Below are 18,042 nucleotides of genomic sequence, written 5' to 3' on the forward strand. Positions count from 1 at the left end.
ACCGCTGTTATTTTAAAATCAAATCAAACATCTTCAGTCTTTTATAGCGCTGTGTGTGTCCTGCCCGACATGTACATTTAAAGGAAAGCAGACCAATTGAATTAATTTTAATTACAAATTTTACAGTTTGACTCATTGAGTGAATAAAGTTATTCAAACACCTCTCAGTGTCAAGCAATAGTTCATCAGCACCACGAGAACCAGCCGTCAAACTCGTTAGAGAAAACTAATGTCAAGGATTGATGGCGGGATGGTTTAATTTGAGTTTTTTTAGGTGTATGCTAGGTGTATTACATAGGTGTGTAAATAATTGTAAAAAAAAAAAAAAAAAAAACACAGTACAAATGAAGTACAGATCAGGATATTTGATAAAAAAACATATGTCTGAGTGGAATACTGCACTTTATTTTAGTAATTACATATAAAATCTGCTCCTCTACTTTGAGTTGAGTATAATCCTGATCAAATTGTATTACCTTCATAAACATTTAGAGAGATACATTAATGTGTAGTAATCTTAGTGTTAAAATGTTTGAAAATGTAATAAACATACACTCACCTGACTATAGTTTAAGTTAGATAGAAATAGTTCAGTTTTTTATAAAAATATCTTTAAGTTCTTTCTCAAATTCAACTTAAGACAGTCAAAAGAAAAACAGCCTGGAAATCAGATGTTGAACTAAAGTGCAATTTAATGTAGACCCACTGTTTTATTCTTTCTATTCTAATGTTGAAAACACTTTCTCAGCATTCGATGATATATATATGTATATATGAGAAAGTATAATACGTATGAGAGACTTATGTCGTACATCACTGATCGGGAAAATACAGTTGAGTATATATCTTAAGCTGTTGTGTGTAAATGAAAAATACGCACAAAATACGAGGACACAACTGAAAGATAGAATTTCTGATTTCAAAAATGAAAATGTAAAGTGGTGAAGTCTGCAACACAACAAATACGCAGGCTCATGCGTTAAAGGATCGTTGAACTTCATATACATTCACAGGATAGTGTAAGTCTTTATGTAATTTAACAATCGAAGTCACACAAGAGACTGAATGAATATACAATTCTAACTAGTCTATTTATGATATAAACTCTATATAATCACTTTTTCATATACCCTTTATTTATGTATACATTTACAGTTACATGTTGTAAACAGAATAGAAATATACAAGATTTGATTTTGCCCTTTTTCACAAAAGACAAAAACTTAATTATAATTTGAACATGAAAATTAATTTGCAAACCTACATATGCAGTGTCAACAGGAAGTCCTGGTGACAAAATGAACGAACACTTGCATGCGCTCAGGCACCTGCTAGTGTTCAATTCCTCCATTTCAGAGCTCTCCATCGCAACTTACCCTGGTTGTTACTTCCCCCTTGCAACTCCATTTCCCACAATGCCTGAAACTGCCGGTCCAGCGACCGAACAGTGACAAGTGAAGAAGAAGCCTTAATGTTATAGAGGCTGTTGTCCGAATGTAAGGATGTCCTTTCTGTCTGCTTTTGATTTTCAAGCTGTGCGACACAAGGGTTCTCTCTCACCGACGTTCCCTGGTCACCCACTACATGCCACACACACACACACATAGGTTTGGGTTTCAGGTTGGATACCCTCTGTGTGACTAAGACAGGGAAGCCCATGCAGGTGTTAGAGTGACTCAGACCTGAAACAGAGGATGGAAAGGTGAGGTGGGCTCACTGGGGACGTTCTGACTGGGTCTCCCCTCTGACACACAGCATCAACAGAATCCCCTGCTTACCGAAAATCTGGCCGAAACCTGAAACCACCATGGTTTCCATCACGGTGTCATTTTTAATAGCTATCAGAGTAACTTTTGAAAAACACAAATCAAACGTAAGTTGAGACGATAACGAAGATTTAAGAAATTGTGTGAGAGTGGGAAGAGGAAGTTTGTACACTTGGTTAATGTTGTTTCCTCCTCTCTGCTATTCAAATGTCTTTCTCTGTTTCTCCACCCACCAGTGGAACAGACAAATCGCCCACTGGAGCCGAAATGTCACCTATTGTTGCCCATCACCAAATTGTTGCATTTTACTTTCCAATACTGTAGAGGAAATAGGATGGGCCCGGGGTTGCGACACAGCTGCTGTAGCTCTCAGTCTGTCCTCATCCGATCGCATTAGTTTCACTTCCCCACAACTGTTAGCAGGTTTCACAGTGAGCGTGTGAGTCTAAATCAAGTCACATGGACTTATTTTAGAATTTTCCTTTGAATTTCTTGAGCAAAGCTTGTGAAATCTGTGTGCACATGAACATAAAAAACTGATATTCATCAAAGTTACTGGACGGATTGGTGGTGAGTTTTGTTTCTGGTGTCATCATCTTTCCTCAAATCTTTTTGAGAAAAAAAGTTGTTGTTTAACGCGAGTGACTGAATATTCTCCTGTTGGCCGATGCTCTTTCAAAATTTCAAACTGGCACTAACAGTTTCTCTTATTGGACCCTTTTAGACTGTAAAAATGGACGACATGACAGCTCCCCAAAAGTGAGGCCAGTTGTTCAATGGCCACCTGGTGGCCGGCTGCAGTATGATCACAAACCCTTCCTCCATTAGATGATGGGACATAGACCCAAATAAAGAATCTAAGTAAACTTACAATAAATGTATCTCAATAATGGTTTCTGTCTTCTCAGGTATTTCTTATTACACTGATGTTTGTGAAGGTTAAAAACAATGATTTTCATCTCTTATTTTTAACTCTTAAAATGGTGTGAAACGTCATGATTGTCAGGGTGGGATGAGCAGGTGGAACCAAAAGCAGAAGCTAGGCAGATCCAATCCGAAAAAACTGAATTAATTGAAAGTAATAAAAGAAGGGGCAGAACCAGAAGGAAATAAACTTTGAGTTGACTTAAATACAATCTGAACCCATGACAATCACTCGAGACATGTTGCACTTTTCACCACAACCGAAACACTGATGTCACAGGAGTCATTTTCCATTCGCTCTGTTTTTCTTTTCAGATGTCAAAACGTCAGCGTTTGATGGTCCTGCAGTGACATATTATTTCCCATTAAAGGTTCAGAGTGTAGAATTTAGTGCCATCTAGTGGCAGAGTTGCTGCAGCTGAGTACCCCTCAGATCACCCTCCCCTTCCGAACATGAAAGAAAACCTGTGGAAGCCTTCAGTTGTCATAAAAAGTCAAAAGGTGTTTAGTTTGTCCAGTCTGGGCTACTGTAAAAAACATGGCAGGCTCTGTAGAGAGGACCCGCTCCCAATGTAAATAAAAAGGTATTCAAATATTAAGGGCCCATTCTATGGTAAAGAGAAGGTACCTGGCTCCTTAAGTCTACACAGCAGCAAGTCTACATCTCTTCCGACTATACATTGGATAAAAAATCCTAAATAAATAAAAAAGTAGCCCTTTAGTGACACTAATATTGCTCTTACATGTAGCACTTGAAGTTTGTCTTACTTGAAGAAAATGTTACTTTCTTGATTCTTGTTGTTCTTGGTTTGTACCCTCGTTTTGAATGCATTTATTGTATTGTCGCTCTGGTTAAAAGCGTCAGCTAAATGAAATGTAATGTTAAAAAAAAAAAAACTTTGTACAATTTAGATGAGACACACTGTGAAAACATCATTAGGATTATTTTATATACAATTTCTGCCAGAAAATCCCTTTCCCCTAAATCTTAGACAATTGACCTTTAACACAGTGTTATGCTGGAATAATTGTGTTTGATTTCGATAAACAGCCAGGCAGAGTAATGTTATTCTCACCTCATCAGTCTGAACACATTCTCAAAATACTATCTGTGGAGGCAAAGACATTTGAGCACGATCACGAACTGAATGAAACAAAAAGTTTTTTACGAAAATGCATAATTACATTTAAGATCAAAATAAACTGAGGTTGGGAATATGAAAGATTATGGTAATGTATTCAAAGTATTATGAAAGACATATGTCACATCTCGAACAGGAGGGAGAAAGGTCATAGTCTCTTACTTAAAGAGACTTCACGGGTTCCTGATTCCATTTGTGTATAAAAACGAGTCTGTTGAAATATGTTCTTCCTGAAATTCGAATGAGACTTTTCACACCCACAACAGGGCTGTATTTGTGTTAAGTGAGCTGCCACACATATCTGCTCTCGGTGTTGTGCACGTTGTGCCGCTCATCCTCTCTCAGCCTACACACTGTGGCACTTCTGGGCCAGTGGCCCGTGGATGGAGTCTGTTCGATGTTTCGTGCCGGAGGAGTGAAGGAGCTGCACATCGGTGGGCTCCATCTTCAAAACATGTCGCAGACCACGACCGCGCTGCAGGAGGCCTCTGCAAACGCTGCGTTGCAATGATCCCATTCGACACGGCGGAGAACAAGGTTACAGGTGGGGCGGGGTTTGATATCTAGCTGAATTATCTCTAGGCAGGTGCCAGAAAGCAGCACAAAGCCTGGTTCTCAACCTATTGTCGTCTGTGAGATCAAAATGGACCAAAAGTGGATTCAGATGCTGGTGATTCTGGTGTTTTATCAAAGTAAGTTTGATATAAAGTTTATTCATTAAAAGCCTTGAAGGGCCCTGGGATATTTTTCTCGTCTTTGAATCGAGGACCCCTGAAACTGAGAGGTGATATACATTTTTGAATGCTTCCATTTTGTTTTGTTGTTTTTTTAGCAAGTGTCTCAGGAACCAGTGAAATAGTCGTAAAAGAGGGGGGCACGGTCGATATCAAGTGCCAGCCTGCTGTGACTTACACCATGGTCATCTGGTTCCGAGTTATGGAGGAATCAGGGATGGAATTCATCGCTTCTTTTGACATGAATGGCAAAAAAAAGAACACCCTGACTGCCCTCTCCCAAAACGTTGACTACTCGAAGATGGACAGACGAGTCCTGACACTGAAGTCCTTCAGCAAAGCTCGGGACAGCGGCGTCTACGGCTGTGCCTGCATCAAAAACAACGAACTGATATTTGGCAAAGTAACTCGACTGATAGGAGGTGAGATTAGTTTCCTGTACGTCTGGTCTGATCAAGACATGGTGGATTTATCTTTACCTCGCATTCTTCCTGCGTCTTAGAGAAAAAAGCTGTGGTCGCGACCCGAGCACCATTCGTCACCACTGGCACTCCAAACCCCCCCGCGACCACCAAGGCCTGCGTTTGTAAGAGCGGCACTAAAACAAGTAACGAGCATTTCAGTTTTAACAATCCTCTGTAGAAAGAACGGGTTTGACCGGGGACATGTTTCGTAGGTGAAACCAGTCCTTCCATCTTTTGCTCAGCCATCATTCTGGGACCACTGGCGGGCGGCTGTGGCCTTCTTCTCCTCCTCCTCATCATCACCAGCCTGTACTGTAACCGTAAGTTTGTGTGATATCTGTGACCTGACAGCCCTCCAGCCTTCGTGGGCCTGCCTGCGTCTTACCGCGCTGAATGGTATTTAACACACAATGAATAAACGTCTACACTTTGGAAACCGGAAACCTGTTATTTTTAATTCTACATTATCCACCTGAACATTTTTCAGTATTCATTTCTTGCTTTTGATTTAAAATTTGGTGAGTTTGCTGTAGAATGTGTGTAATGATTACCACTTTTGATTTGCTGTAGAAATAAGGACGCGGAGATGCCCCCACCACCACAGAAGAAAGTAAGTTTTTCTTTTATCTAATTTTAGTCTAATATAAATATTCAAAGAAATTATTAAGAAATTTGAATAACCCCTAGTTTTGTATCCACAAAGGCCTCAATGTTGTCCAAAGCCTCTTCAATAGAGGGATTTAGTGTCGGTAAAACTGAATTCTTTATGTGTTACATGTTTCGTAAAGGTTTTAATTTAAACCAGACCTCAGTGTATTCACAGACCTGTTTCCTGTTTTGTGGAGACACAAATCACTGAAATTACTTTTCACTTATTATTTCTAAATACTCTGTTTATTTTGAACAGGCCGCGTACGATGGCTCATGGAAAACAGATGAAGAACAACACACACGTTTAATCTCAATGCGGCTGTTTTATTTCTTTTAACTGTAATTATTTGTTATTGTTCCTAAAATTGTCTTATTTACAGTTTAATTGCACTGTGAATAATTTAATGGCAAGTTAAAACCTTTTCCCTGTGTGTGACAGAAAATACAATACAAGACTCTTTCAAGTCAAATGCTCATCTGACTTGAAAGCTTTTCATTGTCAACATTATCTGCGTTTTACAGTCGATCGAGCCGCTCTGTCACCATCACTGTGATCTCTTTTACTGAAATAATTGTTTTTGAAGTGTTTATTTTTCCAATCAATATCAAATCCAGATTACAATAAGAAAAAAAGAAACAAGATAAGAATTTGAATCAGCATTTATAAAAAAAAAAAAAGTATGTATATAATTTCCTTTTGTATATATCTCATTTATGGATACATTTATAAGTTCTTGTTTTGTAAGTCACATTTTCCCCGTTTTTTTTTTTTAAGCCTTTCTCTGTTTCGCTGCATTGATTTTTTATTTCAATTAAAGTCTTTTTGTTGTTTAGTTACATCTGTTAGTTTTGTGATTTAACTTTTCAGCCCGAAAAAAAAAATAATTTTCTCTGCTGAAATTATATCTGGCAGGATGCTAACTTGAAAATGTGAATTAGTTTATATTAAATATATTAAAGCTTTTTTTCCGGTGTGAATATCATTTTCTGGTTTCAAAGTAATGAGGAGCAAGTATTGAATTGTTGGCTTCTTAGAAATGGATGTACGGTGTTATAGAATTGTTCGATTTTTCTTTTTAATATTGTAAAAATAAAAAATAAAGACATAAAATAAAATGAATTTTAATACCACTCAAAACAATCTTCCACGACTACAATGAATTGCATTTGTCTTTATTTAAGTTTCGTATTTTTCTTTATTTTACACAACAAACCCACTCATTTGCATCCACCATCAGTCATTCAGGTTCTTGGCACAAAAATATAAAGTTTGAGCGAAAGACTTGTCTTTTAGTTGTTGAGCCCCCTGAGAGAGAAGGAAGTGGGCTACAACGACGCAGAGTGAAACAAAAAAGAAACTAATTCGAGATGAGAGAGAAAAATATGTTTTTTAGAAGAGATTCTGTTCCCATTCGGTTGAATACACACACATACTTCCCTTGCACCTGTAAGAAAATACAATTGTTGACTGATTTGATATGATATATTTGTCCTGCTATATTTAACTTTTTAAGGCACTTCATGCTTGCTTTTGTGCAAATTGTAAAATCCAAGCTCTCATATAATAACTACACATTCTAAATCTAAGACTTATATTCATTTTATTTAATTAGTATTTCCACATCTAAAACACCTCTTATATCTTTTGACACGTACCCACACAACAAAACCTGTGTCAGGAAGAAAAAAATTACCTTGGGGAAATTATAGTGATTCGACCTTACAGCTGAAAGCCTTTTGTAAATTATACAGTGTTGTCTTATACAGAACAAAAATCTTTTTTTACAGTATACAGAATGGCAGTTCACACTCGCAACCACCTCGGTTCACTAAGTGCTCTTCTGGACACCAGTAATGTTTTTTTAATGCAAGGCCAAACACACACACAAAAAAAGACCATTCTTCTCTTGACAGATATTTCTCTACAGAAAGTAAAAAGGCATTTGCGAAGAAGCTCTCAGATACAGAATTAAGCAGAACACCTCCCGTGAGTCCTCCACACATTTAATCATGTAAACTACGCGCTGTCCAAAATATACGCAGACAAAGCTGTACACTAGTGTCTTATTGGCATCTGACCACTTGGTGATAGAAAACTTGACTTTTCTGTGTACAACAAGATTGCACAAACATCCCGATACTATAAACCCCCCCCTACATACTTCTCCCACTCGAGCTGACAGTCGCCACCACTCCAACCAGCGTTACAATATACCACCAGGCTTTCCTTCCATCAGCACACTCAGCACAGCAACCAGCAAAACAAACTTTTTTTTTAATGTGCCTTAACCTCTTCTCTTTCCCCAGTTTCCCCTCTTTCTGTTTCTGTTCTTCAATCGTTCTTTATATCCAGCCATGTTTCAAAAAAGTCACTTTCTGCAGAGACAGAAACCAAGAGCTCCTCATCCAACAACACATGTGAAACCGAACAAGAAAGGCACTACACGCAGAGGTGTGTGTGTGTGTGTGTGTATGTGTGTTTGTGTGTGTGTGTTTGTGTGGTTATGTGTGTGCATGTGTGTGCATGTTTGTGCATTTGTGTGTGTGTGTGTGTGGGTTTGTCTTTCATCCAATGTACATTCTTGATGATTTAGAAAAATAGAACAATTATCCACAGAGCAGATCCCACACTGATGAGTCCCTGCGTCCCTCGAGGACAAAAGGCACCGACCACCTGTAACAAACATGTGACACGTTCAGCAGTCAGTGGAGCGCTGTGGAAGCATTAATCCTCACATCTCATTTTTTATGAGGTACAATTTTGAAAAAAGATAAAAACTGACCTTGCAAGGTGGTCTAGCTCTTGCCTCCCTTCTTTGAAGTTGTTGACACAACGTCTGAGCTTAGCTGAGCAGATAACAGGTCGGTGGCAGATGGCTCCTCTGCATGAAGTTTCTGAAACGCAGGGTTAAAGTTGTTTTTAGTTTCTATATAAAGGAAAGGAAGGAGCAGCACCTTTGCATGCAATAATTATAGAGACATTTTGATTGGTAGGCAGGCAGGCAAGCGGGCGGGCATTAGGGTGGGTAGATAAGTAGGTTGGCAGGTAGGTCTGTAGGTTTGTAGGTAAGTAGTCTGGTTTGTAAGTAGGTCGTTTGGTTTGTAGGTAGGTTTGTAGGTCGGTAGTCTGATAGGTAGGTAGGTTGGTTTGTTGTCATTGCACAGATTAACAGCAAATTAGTGACAATCCACACGTACGCTCACGCAACAGACGATAATTAGGTTTGTACAAACTGTACTAATTAAAGTGCAAGTACACAAATATAACATAAAAGACAAAGACGATACACACAAACAGATTGGATGTAATAATTAAAAAAATGATGATCACGAAAAAGCAGTAGCATAGAGTGCATCGCATGCAGCTGGGTGCAGGGAGCACAGGCTCCAACATTCGAGTTTGAACTTCAGCTTGATTAAAAGCACACAGATTCATTTAGTCCATAATGATGCATCAACTCAATCTAAACAAATTATTTTTCTGGTCTCCATGCAGCAGGCACTTTGCTTACTTTGGACTTTGACTTTGACTTGCTCTTGCCCTGTAACAAAGTCAACACCTTGGTTAGGCTCAACAGCCCTGTGTCGCTCTAGGAGGTGGTGACCCCTGACTCAGTAAATGCTAGTAAACGACCTGTAGAGGGCGCCATGTAACTGATAAAGTGTCTTTACATCAGTAACATGTTTGTATTTACAAGCATTAGTGAGTAAGAGATTTTACAAGTAGATGTCAGCTTAAAACAGCTTGAAATATTTCGCTCTTGCTCCAACTTGCAAAAACAAGATCGCTACTTAAAGGTTTTTATAAAACTTGAAAATGCTTTCAATGGTAGCACAGTAGAGATACAGAGATATATGTATTTTCCTAAAAGACTGCAGCACAGAAATAACGGTGAAAACTTCCGAGACATTTTTGGATACGACTGTATAAAAAACTTCCTCGATTGTGATTACTACTTGAGCTGAAACAAAAATGTAATGCTTGAAGTCACAAGATATATGTTATAATAGGTTTCTTCAGTTTGACAGATGAACAAGTAAAAGGTGAACAAAGGTCCTGATCCGTTCTCTGTACCTTTGGTTTTGCTTGGTCTGTTTTGGATTTGAACTCTTTGGCGTCAGGGAGCAAGGTGTCCGCCAGGGAGTCCAGAACAGGGCCAGCCATTGGCTAAGAAAAAAGGGGGACAAACAAACATTTTAAACCCACAGTAGTTTAAGTTACAATTTAAAGCAGTTTTTCAACTTTCATGTACATGGTAGAACAATCACATTTTGCACTGCGATGAAAAACTAATATGCACAATACGAGGACCCTGGAACTGCCTTGCCTAAATGGAATGCGGCCACGTCAACATATACAGGGGTATCTGTTATATAAAGCCAAACCACCCTCACTAAAGGTTGTTTTGCAGTTCAGGGTCTGTGCTATACCTTCAGTGGCTCTGAGGCCTGCGCAGGAGGTTCCAGCTTTGTCGTGGCTGCAGTTGATTCGACCGGAGCCGCGGGTTTAGGGGCAGCAGAGAAATCAAGGGACAGCAGGTCCAAGGCTGAAGCATCATCAAGGCCCTTCTACAGGGCAGAAGAGGACAGGAAGTTACACACTATCTGCACTTTCTATATATATTGTATTACCATTCATCTACTCTGTGACACACTTACCTCCTTGGGTGCTGCAGCTGCTTTTGCCTTTGCTTCTGCCATATTCTTTAGAATGAAAGAGATGTGAATTAGACACATATTAAAGCAACAATTATAAATCAGGGGCATACGGCTGTGTATTACATTTTTCTCTAATGAAAAGAAGATGGCATAAGATAAAATACTTTTTTGTTGAAGTAAAAGACCGGCTAGACTACAACAAGGAACATAAGTAACAAAACAAGTAATGCTTAAGTAGCCATTTTTGTTTGTGGGCCCACTTTCTGAGTTTGATATGTCAGAGGAATCGCTGTCTTTACAAGTCGTGCTTGACACACAAAAAAAGGTGGGTGAGGATATGTTTGAGCAAGTTGTTTTGGTCCAAACCGGCTGTGAGTAGCATCATTACCATCACTACCATCTGGTATCAGACGCCTTGCCTCAGAGAAGCATTTCCAGCCATCCCACGGGAGAAGTTATTGTGATATATGTGCTCAATAACTCAATATGGCCTGTGAAGGATGTTATGAAAATTAAAATGACCCTTGATGGGACAGATGTTCTCCATCCCTGATGTACCATTAAACATTTAAGTAGATTTTCTGATGCATTCATTTTTGTGTTACTGTAGTTGCAGTGCAAATAAATAGACAGTGGCCATCACAGTATTCATAGCAACCACTCTATTTATTATACTTATCTTTTATTAGCCATATAAGTCATATAGGGTCAGTTTACACCTTTAATACTCAAAATCACATAATGTATCATAGTGTATAAATGTAAACTTCAGTTTACCTTACGATCTTCCTCAGTGAGTCGATATTCTGGCGGCAGAGAGTCATCTCGCTCTCCCATCATGATCAACCTCTCCTCCACAACCTTTTTCTCCTGCAACAACCAAACAGATGAGTTGAAGTGACTTTTTTTTTTGAAAATATTCTCTCTCCCTCCTGCTCTTGAAGCATCCTAGCTACCTTCACAATGTCTTTGGTAGGAACCGGGGCGGGCTGAGGGATGGGTGTGATATCCTCCAAGGTGTTGGACAGAGCATCCAGGGCACTGCCTGCTCCTGCTGCCAGCTGAGTGCACACAGACAAAAAGATTGATATGTGACTGCAGGGTTTTGGAATGTTTAAATAGTTAAAAAGTGTGTATTCGTATGTTTACCTGCAGATCAGCCTCAGTGGGAGCACAAGCAGACTTCACTATCGGAGCAGCAGTGGCGCCAACAAAGTCTCCTGCCAAGGCATCAAGAGCAAAGTCTGCAGAGGGCTGCAGGAGGGAAAGAACGGCAATGAGGAATTGTCCATTTACGTGGTGAGGGGAATAATTCGTTCATTCATTGATGAGAAACAAATATCACCGCTGAATGAGAACTTAAATAAACTGACCTGAAGCTTGAGCACTAACTTCACCAAGCTCCAATATTATAAAGTTCAAATTGTCTTGTCTTATTTGCAATTGCTGGTAATAAATATATAGCCGTGCACAAAGTGTGAAAACAGAATGAAACAGCCTTGTTCTCTCAACAGTCACAAAACAGCCTGTACACGCAGAAAATGTTGTTGGGATACTTAGAATGAAAATAAAATTGTCATTCCACCATCATTACTGTTCCTGGACAAACAAAATTATGTATCTCTACATCAGCCTGCTTTTGGCTGCAGATACTAACAACAGATCCACAGTGTACCTTTGCAGGAAGAGCTGAGCGGGGGGGAACAGGAGCCTGGACTGAGGGAGCTGCTGAGGACGTCATGAAGTCTCCAGACAAAAAGTCCAGAGCGTCACCTGTGGCCATGGTGGGCTGCAGTAGGAGACACAGCGAAGGATCCATCAGTGATAAACGTATTAATGCACATTGATTTGACATTGATTCATCATGTCTCACAGCTTCATTCCCTAAAGTATGATTTAAAGATCTAGGAACTTGTGCTGGTCTCACCTCAGGTTTAGGAGCAGGCAATTTTTCCAGCTCCGCCTTATTAAACCTGTACTCTGGAGGAATTGACTCCTCCGTATCTCCTACACGCATACCCTTCTCCTTCTTCAGTTTGTCCACCTATGAAAAGGAAAATAAAAGTTAAAAAAACCTGGTGAGATCAATATTTTCACATTTTCTTACACAGGAATAGAGAGAAAAGGGCAATGTGTCAGCATGGCTCTGTAGATAACTTTAAAGGGTGTGTGGATGTTGATGACAGATTGTGTGCTTCATACAGAGATGATGTCCTCCGGTCTGAGTTTGGGTGCTTCAGGTTTTGGTGCGTCTTCTGGCAACGTGTCGCAGAGAGCACTGAGAGCGTCCAGGGACATGGAGTCGCCCTGAGGAGACAACAGGAGATCGGATTCGTAAACATGGAAATAGAACTGTCTCTCCCAATGAGAAAGATGACAAGACAACAAGGCGGAAAATAAAAACGGCAAGGTAGGGAAAGTAATCTGTGGATCTGTGTCTCACCGGATTAGCCTGGAGCTTGCCACCAGTGGTGTCCTTTTTAGCCGGGGCTTTCTCTTCTTTTCCTTTCTTAACAGCAGGGGGAAGTGCAGAGGATTCAACTTTCTACAACACAAAACACAGATTGGATTAAAAATCTGCGATGACCTTATCAAGTTAAGATTAAAATATCTGATCTGAAGTAGTGTGATATTTGTCATATTCTTAGGCTAATCAATAAAAGCAAGGCAAGAGGGGCTAATGTAAGACATCTGAAAATATACATTAACTTTTTATTAAATATTCAGTTTGAGGTGTGAATTCAAATAAACAAAGATCTACAGTGAAGTTCAAGCATTTCAGACAGAGATTGATTTGAATCCTCACGGTTACTGTCTTGGGTTGTTCCGGTTTCTGTTGGACGGGGGTGGGCATAGGACAAACCATAATCTGCAGACACATAGGGAAATACAGTGTGACACAAAGATGGAAAATGACAAAGGACATTAAAAACCGCAAGGACAGATGTAAACTGATGAGAGTAGAATTTTAATTCCTTTCATTTATTTTAAGTTAGTAAGAAAACATAAACTATTGAACAGACCTGGGCATTGTATGGCCCACAGGCCGGACCGGGCCTACTACAAATGAGCACTTAACAGCGCATGGTCTAATGTTAATAAGTCATTGGCTGCTTCGCATTTTTCACTGAGATTCACGGTAAGGCTGTATTCTTAGTTTGCAACGAACGTGTATTGCAAGACGTAAACTTGAGCTGTCACTTTGAGACAAAAAATGAATGGAAACAGAGAAATCTGTTGTTGATAATCCACAGCGAATAATACAATAAAAAACTAATTGATATCAATCATTAAAAAAGGGAACCTGGTCAGGACAGTAGATGTTATACTCGTTTGGATTTTTTGTTTTATCAGGTTAGTTTGGCTTTTAAGTTCTTATCAATGATATAAGAGGAATACAGGATGGGTTTAATCCATGAAAGAGTCCCTGATATTATGCTGCTTTGGATAAACTCTATATTAATTTTAAAGACTCCTGCATATTAAATTGTTTAAATACGATGCTTTTTCTAATGGTTTTCAATAAAATAAATGCTGAGGAATAAGAGTAGGTGCACAATATTTATAATTTTGTAACAGATTTGGTTTGGCCCCTGGCAACAATCTGGGTTTCTTATGTGGCCCCTCAGGAATAATGATAGCCCATCCCTGCTGTAAGAGGACAGAGTGGATCCCCGATATAGAAACTCACACACATACATTCACTGTAACAGCTTTACCTCGGGTTCCCTCCTGACAGGGACAGGCGCCTTAACTCCGGTAGATTTAGCTGGAGTCACAAAGTCTCCAGCGAGCAAATCCAGAGCTGACAAGTCCTCCACTTTGGTCTGAAGGAAAGAGATGCAAAGGGTGTTGTTTTAACACAGAGGGAAAGAAATTAATTAAACAATTCTTAAAAAATTATCTTGACAACATATCCACAGTGTACCTGTGCAGAAGGAGCTGAGGGGATGACAGGGGCCTTGACAGCAGGAGCTACTGAGGACGTCATGAAGTCTCCAGACAAAAATTCTAGAGCGTCACCTGTGGCCATGGTGGGCTGCAGGAGGAGACAAAGTGAAAGATCCATCAGTGAAATTAGAGCTCCATACCCTAAAGTATGATTTAAAGATCTAAGAACTTGTGCCGGTCTCACCTCAGGTTTAGGAGCAGGCAGTTTTTCCAGCTCCGCCTTATTAAACCTGTACTCTGGAGGAATTGACTCCTCCGTATCTCCTACACGCATACCCTTCTCCTTCTTCAGTTTGTCCACCTATGGACAGGGGGGGGGATAATGACACTGTGAGAAGCAGTTTGATGAAACACAAATGGAACTGGTATGCCGACAAAAGGAAGCTATCTGTCCCTTACCACGACAATGTCCTCAGGTCTGAGTTTGGGGGCTTCAGGTTTTGGTGCGTCTTCTGGCAACGTGTCGCAGAGAGCACTGAGAGCGTCCAGGGACATGGAGTCGCCCTGAGGAGACAACAGGAGATCGGATTCGTAAACATGGAAATAGAACTGTCTCTCCTAATGAGAAAGATGACAAGACAACAAGGCGGAAAATAAAAACGGCAAGGTAGGGAAAGTAATCTGTGGATCTGTGTCTCACCGGATTAGCCTGGAGCTTGCCATCAGTGGTGTCCTTTTTAGCCGGGGCTTTCTCTACTTTTCCTTTCTTAACAGCAGGGGGAAGTGCAGAGGATTCAACTTTCTACAACACAAAACACAGATTGGATTAAAAATCTGCGATGACCTTATCAAGTTAAGATTAAAATATCTGATCTGAAGTAGTGTTTTAAGTACTCGTTTTAATAATCAATTATTGGCTATATTCATAGACAGTATATACAAAAATTGTATTCAAATGGATAATGCAGTGGTGGGAGCACAAAGCTATTACAGTATTAATTTAGTATTAGTATTATTATAGCATTATAAATCTATTACATTTGTAGCTGTTTACAGTCTTGTAGTCAAACAATGAAGCCTGATTTGTTTTTAACTGTCAATGGTCTTGGCGGAAATGAATAGTGGAAGTCGTGTGAGAGGTTTTAACAATGAAACAATGATGGAAGATGTAGGTAAGTGTCTATGATAATAGAAAAGTGAAGCAGCTTGAAAGTTAGTACACTGATCTACTGCCTGGTTGAGAAGGTGCCGTGCAGGCGTGAATACGTGATCATGATGTAAAAATAACACCTAGCACTCATCAGCAAAGCTTTTTACGGTAACTAACAAAAAACTCACAATATGAATTGAAACAGGGATATCAGCATACTAAAATTAAATCTACCACACGTCTGTATTCAGCTTGCAGCCTCATTATCTAAAAAAATCAGCATTATAGAAGGTCTTTCTGCTCTGGAAGGTGGCACTTCCTGTTGAAGCTGTTGAAATGATGATCACTTCTATGGACGTGAAGCTTTAACGGACATTGGAAACGATGCAGTTACTGTACAAAGTGAAAGAGTGAGCTACCCTGACTGTAGCAGTGTCTGTATGATGTCTGTATATTTAGATTTGAGTTACGACACTGAAAACACATTTAGAAATAGCGCAAATGTCACCGCTTAGATTTAAAGGAACGGTAGAAGCTTTCTACACCAGTCAACACAGATGTCATGCGATGAGATACTGAATTCTGGGTCTTTGCTTGTATGATTTAGTCTATATACCGTTACAAGTTATAGATCCACAGTGTACCTGTGCAGAAGCTGAGGCGACGACAGGAGCCTGGACAGTCGGAGCTGCTGAGGACGTCATGAAGTCACCAGACAAAAAGTCCAGAGCGTCACCTGTAGCCATGGTGGGCTGTAGGAGGAGACACAGTGAAAGATCCATCAGTGAAATTAGAGCTTCATACTCTAAAGTATGATTTATAATCTAAGAACTTGTGCTGGTCTCACCTCAGGTTTAGGAGCAGGCAATTTTTCCAGCTCCGCCTTATTAAACCTGTACTCCGGAGGAATTGACTCCTCCGTATCTCCTACACGCATACCCTTCTCCTCCTTCAGTTTGTCCACCTATGAAAAGGAAAAGGAAACGGAGGAAGAGATAAAATATTTTCTGTTAGGAAATGTAGGTGTTAGTAGGACAATGAGACATGTCTTTCGCTGCTCTCAGGAGAGGCCTTGAAATGCTGTGAGGCCAAGACATTGTTTGTGCTCCCACCGAGACGATGTCCTCAGGCCTGAGTTTCGGGGATTCAGGTTTCGGAGCGGCTGCTGGCAACGAGTCGCTAAGAGCACTGAGAGCGTCCAGAGACATTGACGCACCCTGCAAAGAGGAAGGGAGAGGAAATGAATGATCGACTGCTCCCTCTTGTAGTGTTTAAATACAGAAATTAGACAGTAGAGGGCTGGAGGCGGTGGATATTAGTATATAATATCCTCTGCATATCCTGTAAATCTCACCCCATCAGTCTTGGGCTTGGTGGCCACAGGTTTCTCCATCTTGGCTTTTTTATCAGCGGGGGGAGCAGTACACACAGCCACAGGAGCAGCTGCTTTCTACACCAGGCGACAGAAAAAACACTGCAAGTTTTAGTTTTAAATGTAGTAGTATGTTTGTACATTTTAAATTCAGACCTGGTAATAACGCCCACTCTGAGAGATGTGACCACAAGTGGACAGTTCGTTTGTTCACACCTGACATTAAACTGCGTCCTGAATGTGACCACCTGTGATCAGATCACTTCCCTGCTCGATATGAAAATACATACAAATGTCATTTCTGTCCAAAAGACCAACTTATGTGGTTTTATTGCCCAGTCTTGAGTTTAAAGATGTGTCTGATGTCACTGTGTTTGTGTGTTTGTCTGTGAGAGAGACAGAGTAAGAGAGATACTGATGCTGCTACTTTTGAAAAAAATATCCTGTGGTTATATTGTGGCCACAAACAAATCAAATCATTGACACTGAGACACAAACTGAAGCAGGTCACAGATGTTAGCTGAGGAGCTGGTCCTTCATATGTGATGCAGGATGCATTTGCGCTCACACAGCGAAAAGAATGTGGACACATGCATCCCCACATAATGAACTCTGAGGATCTCAGGGCGCATGAATTTGGGTGCGTTCAGACCCGAACTTAGCACTGACCACTTTAGATCATATCAGTGATACCAGGTCAGTTCGGGGTCTTTTTCAGTGAGCGGAATAATATCATCATCTAATACTAACTCATTCAAGCACACAACATTTTGTAATTTTAAGACTGATATCTGACCAGCGAAGATACCCTTGCAAGAAACGTACCGTGGTAGGTTCAGAGGAAAGTACAGACTCCAGAGAGAAATCGTCTGAGACTTTCTCCATCTTGGCTTTCTTATCAGCAGGAGGAGCAGCTGCAGGACGTTCACCTTTCTGCAACCGGGTTGACAACAGGTACTTAAAGTCTCTACTTCTTCAATCAGAGGCCACTATAGCGCCATTAACGTCAAGTTTTTTTTTACTTTACCTTTACAGGAGGCGGTGCAAGGTTTGCCGGCCCAGCAGATGCTGAACAGACCGTGTCCGTAATCTAAATATTTTATGAAGGAAAAACAAACATTGTGTAAGACAGTTGTTAGCTATGCCTTCTACATATGCCTTTAAATTCAGATAAGAACTTAAGGCACATTTTGTGCCTATACCAGCTATAACACACTGACAATTCGAAATATGCACAAGGAAGTACATGAGTTGTAAAGTTAGAACATGGACAAGCAACTGGGTGCTGC

General features: G+C 40.1%; 2 protein-coding genes across 30 annotated transcripts in view; one reads left to right on the forward strand and one right to left on the reverse strand.

Annotated features, from left to right (window-relative positions):
• Positions 1–4,050: 4,050 nt before the first annotated feature.
• On the forward strand, positions 4,051–6,805 carry cd8a (CD8a molecule). The gene is made up of 6 exons (XM_062397813.1): positions 4,051–4,524; positions 4,665–4,988; positions 5,069–5,152; positions 5,243–5,350; positions 5,601–5,640; positions 5,938–6,805. Exons 1-6 carry the CDS (start codon positions 4,476–4,478, stop codon positions 5,987–5,989), a joined length of 657 nt encoding a protein of 218 aa, XP_062253797.1. The 5' UTR covers positions 4,051–4,475; the 3' UTR covers positions 5,990–6,805.
• A 33-nt stretch (positions 6,806–6,838) lies between these two features.
• cast (calpastatin) overlaps positions 6,839–18,042 on the reverse strand; it is a 35,583-nt gene continuing 24,379 nt past the window's right edge. For 26 of the 29 annotated variants that reach the window (XM_062397595.1, XM_062397698.1, XM_062397744.1 and 23 more), the window contains 24 exons: positions 17,781–17,843; positions 17,579–17,686; positions 16,736–16,831; positions 16,494–16,598; positions 16,229–16,345; positions 16,026–16,133; positions 14,932–15,033; positions 14,691–14,795; positions 14,476–14,592; positions 14,269–14,379; positions 14,060–14,167; positions 13,147–13,209; positions 12,784–12,885; positions 12,543–12,647; positions 12,016–12,384; positions 11,490–11,594; positions 11,297–11,401; positions 11,118–11,210; positions 10,341–10,385; positions 10,113–10,250; positions 9,757–9,849; positions 9,194–9,223; positions 8,465–8,576; positions 6,839–8,355 (listed from right to left, as the gene is read on the reverse strand). In XM_062397595.1, coding sequence (XP_062253579.1) covers positions 8,478–8,576; positions 9,194–9,223; positions 9,757–9,849; positions 10,113–10,250; positions 10,341–10,385; positions 11,118–11,210; positions 11,297–11,401; positions 11,490–11,594; positions 12,016–12,384; positions 12,543–12,647; positions 12,784–12,885; positions 13,147–13,209; positions 14,060–14,167; positions 14,269–14,379; positions 14,476–14,592; positions 14,691–14,795; positions 14,932–15,033; positions 16,026–16,133; positions 16,229–16,345; positions 16,494–16,598; positions 16,736–16,831; positions 17,579–17,686; positions 17,781–17,843 — 2,487 coding nt within the window. In that variant the 3' untranslated portion in view covers positions 6,839–8,355; positions 8,465–8,477. The remainder of the gene's footprint in view (positions 8,356–8,464; positions 8,577–9,193; positions 9,224–9,756; positions 9,850–10,112; positions 10,251–10,340; positions 10,386–11,117; positions 11,211–11,296; positions 11,402–11,489; positions 11,595–12,015; positions 12,385–12,542; positions 12,648–12,783; positions 12,886–13,146; positions 13,210–14,059; positions 14,168–14,268; positions 14,380–14,475; positions 14,593–14,690; positions 14,796–14,931; positions 15,034–16,025; positions 16,134–16,228; positions 16,346–16,493; positions 16,599–16,735; positions 16,832–17,578; positions 17,687–17,780; positions 17,844–18,042) is intronic. The other 3 variants (XM_062397652.1, XM_062397668.1, XM_062397796.1) reach the window with 3 other exon arrangements.

Source organism: Platichthys flesus, chromosome 2 (genome assembly GCF_949316205.1).
Source record: "Platichthys flesus chromosome 2, fPlaFle2.1, whole genome shotgun sequence".
Lineage (NCBI taxonomy): Eukaryota > Metazoa > Chordata > Actinopteri > Pleuronectiformes > Pleuronectidae > Platichthys > Platichthys flesus.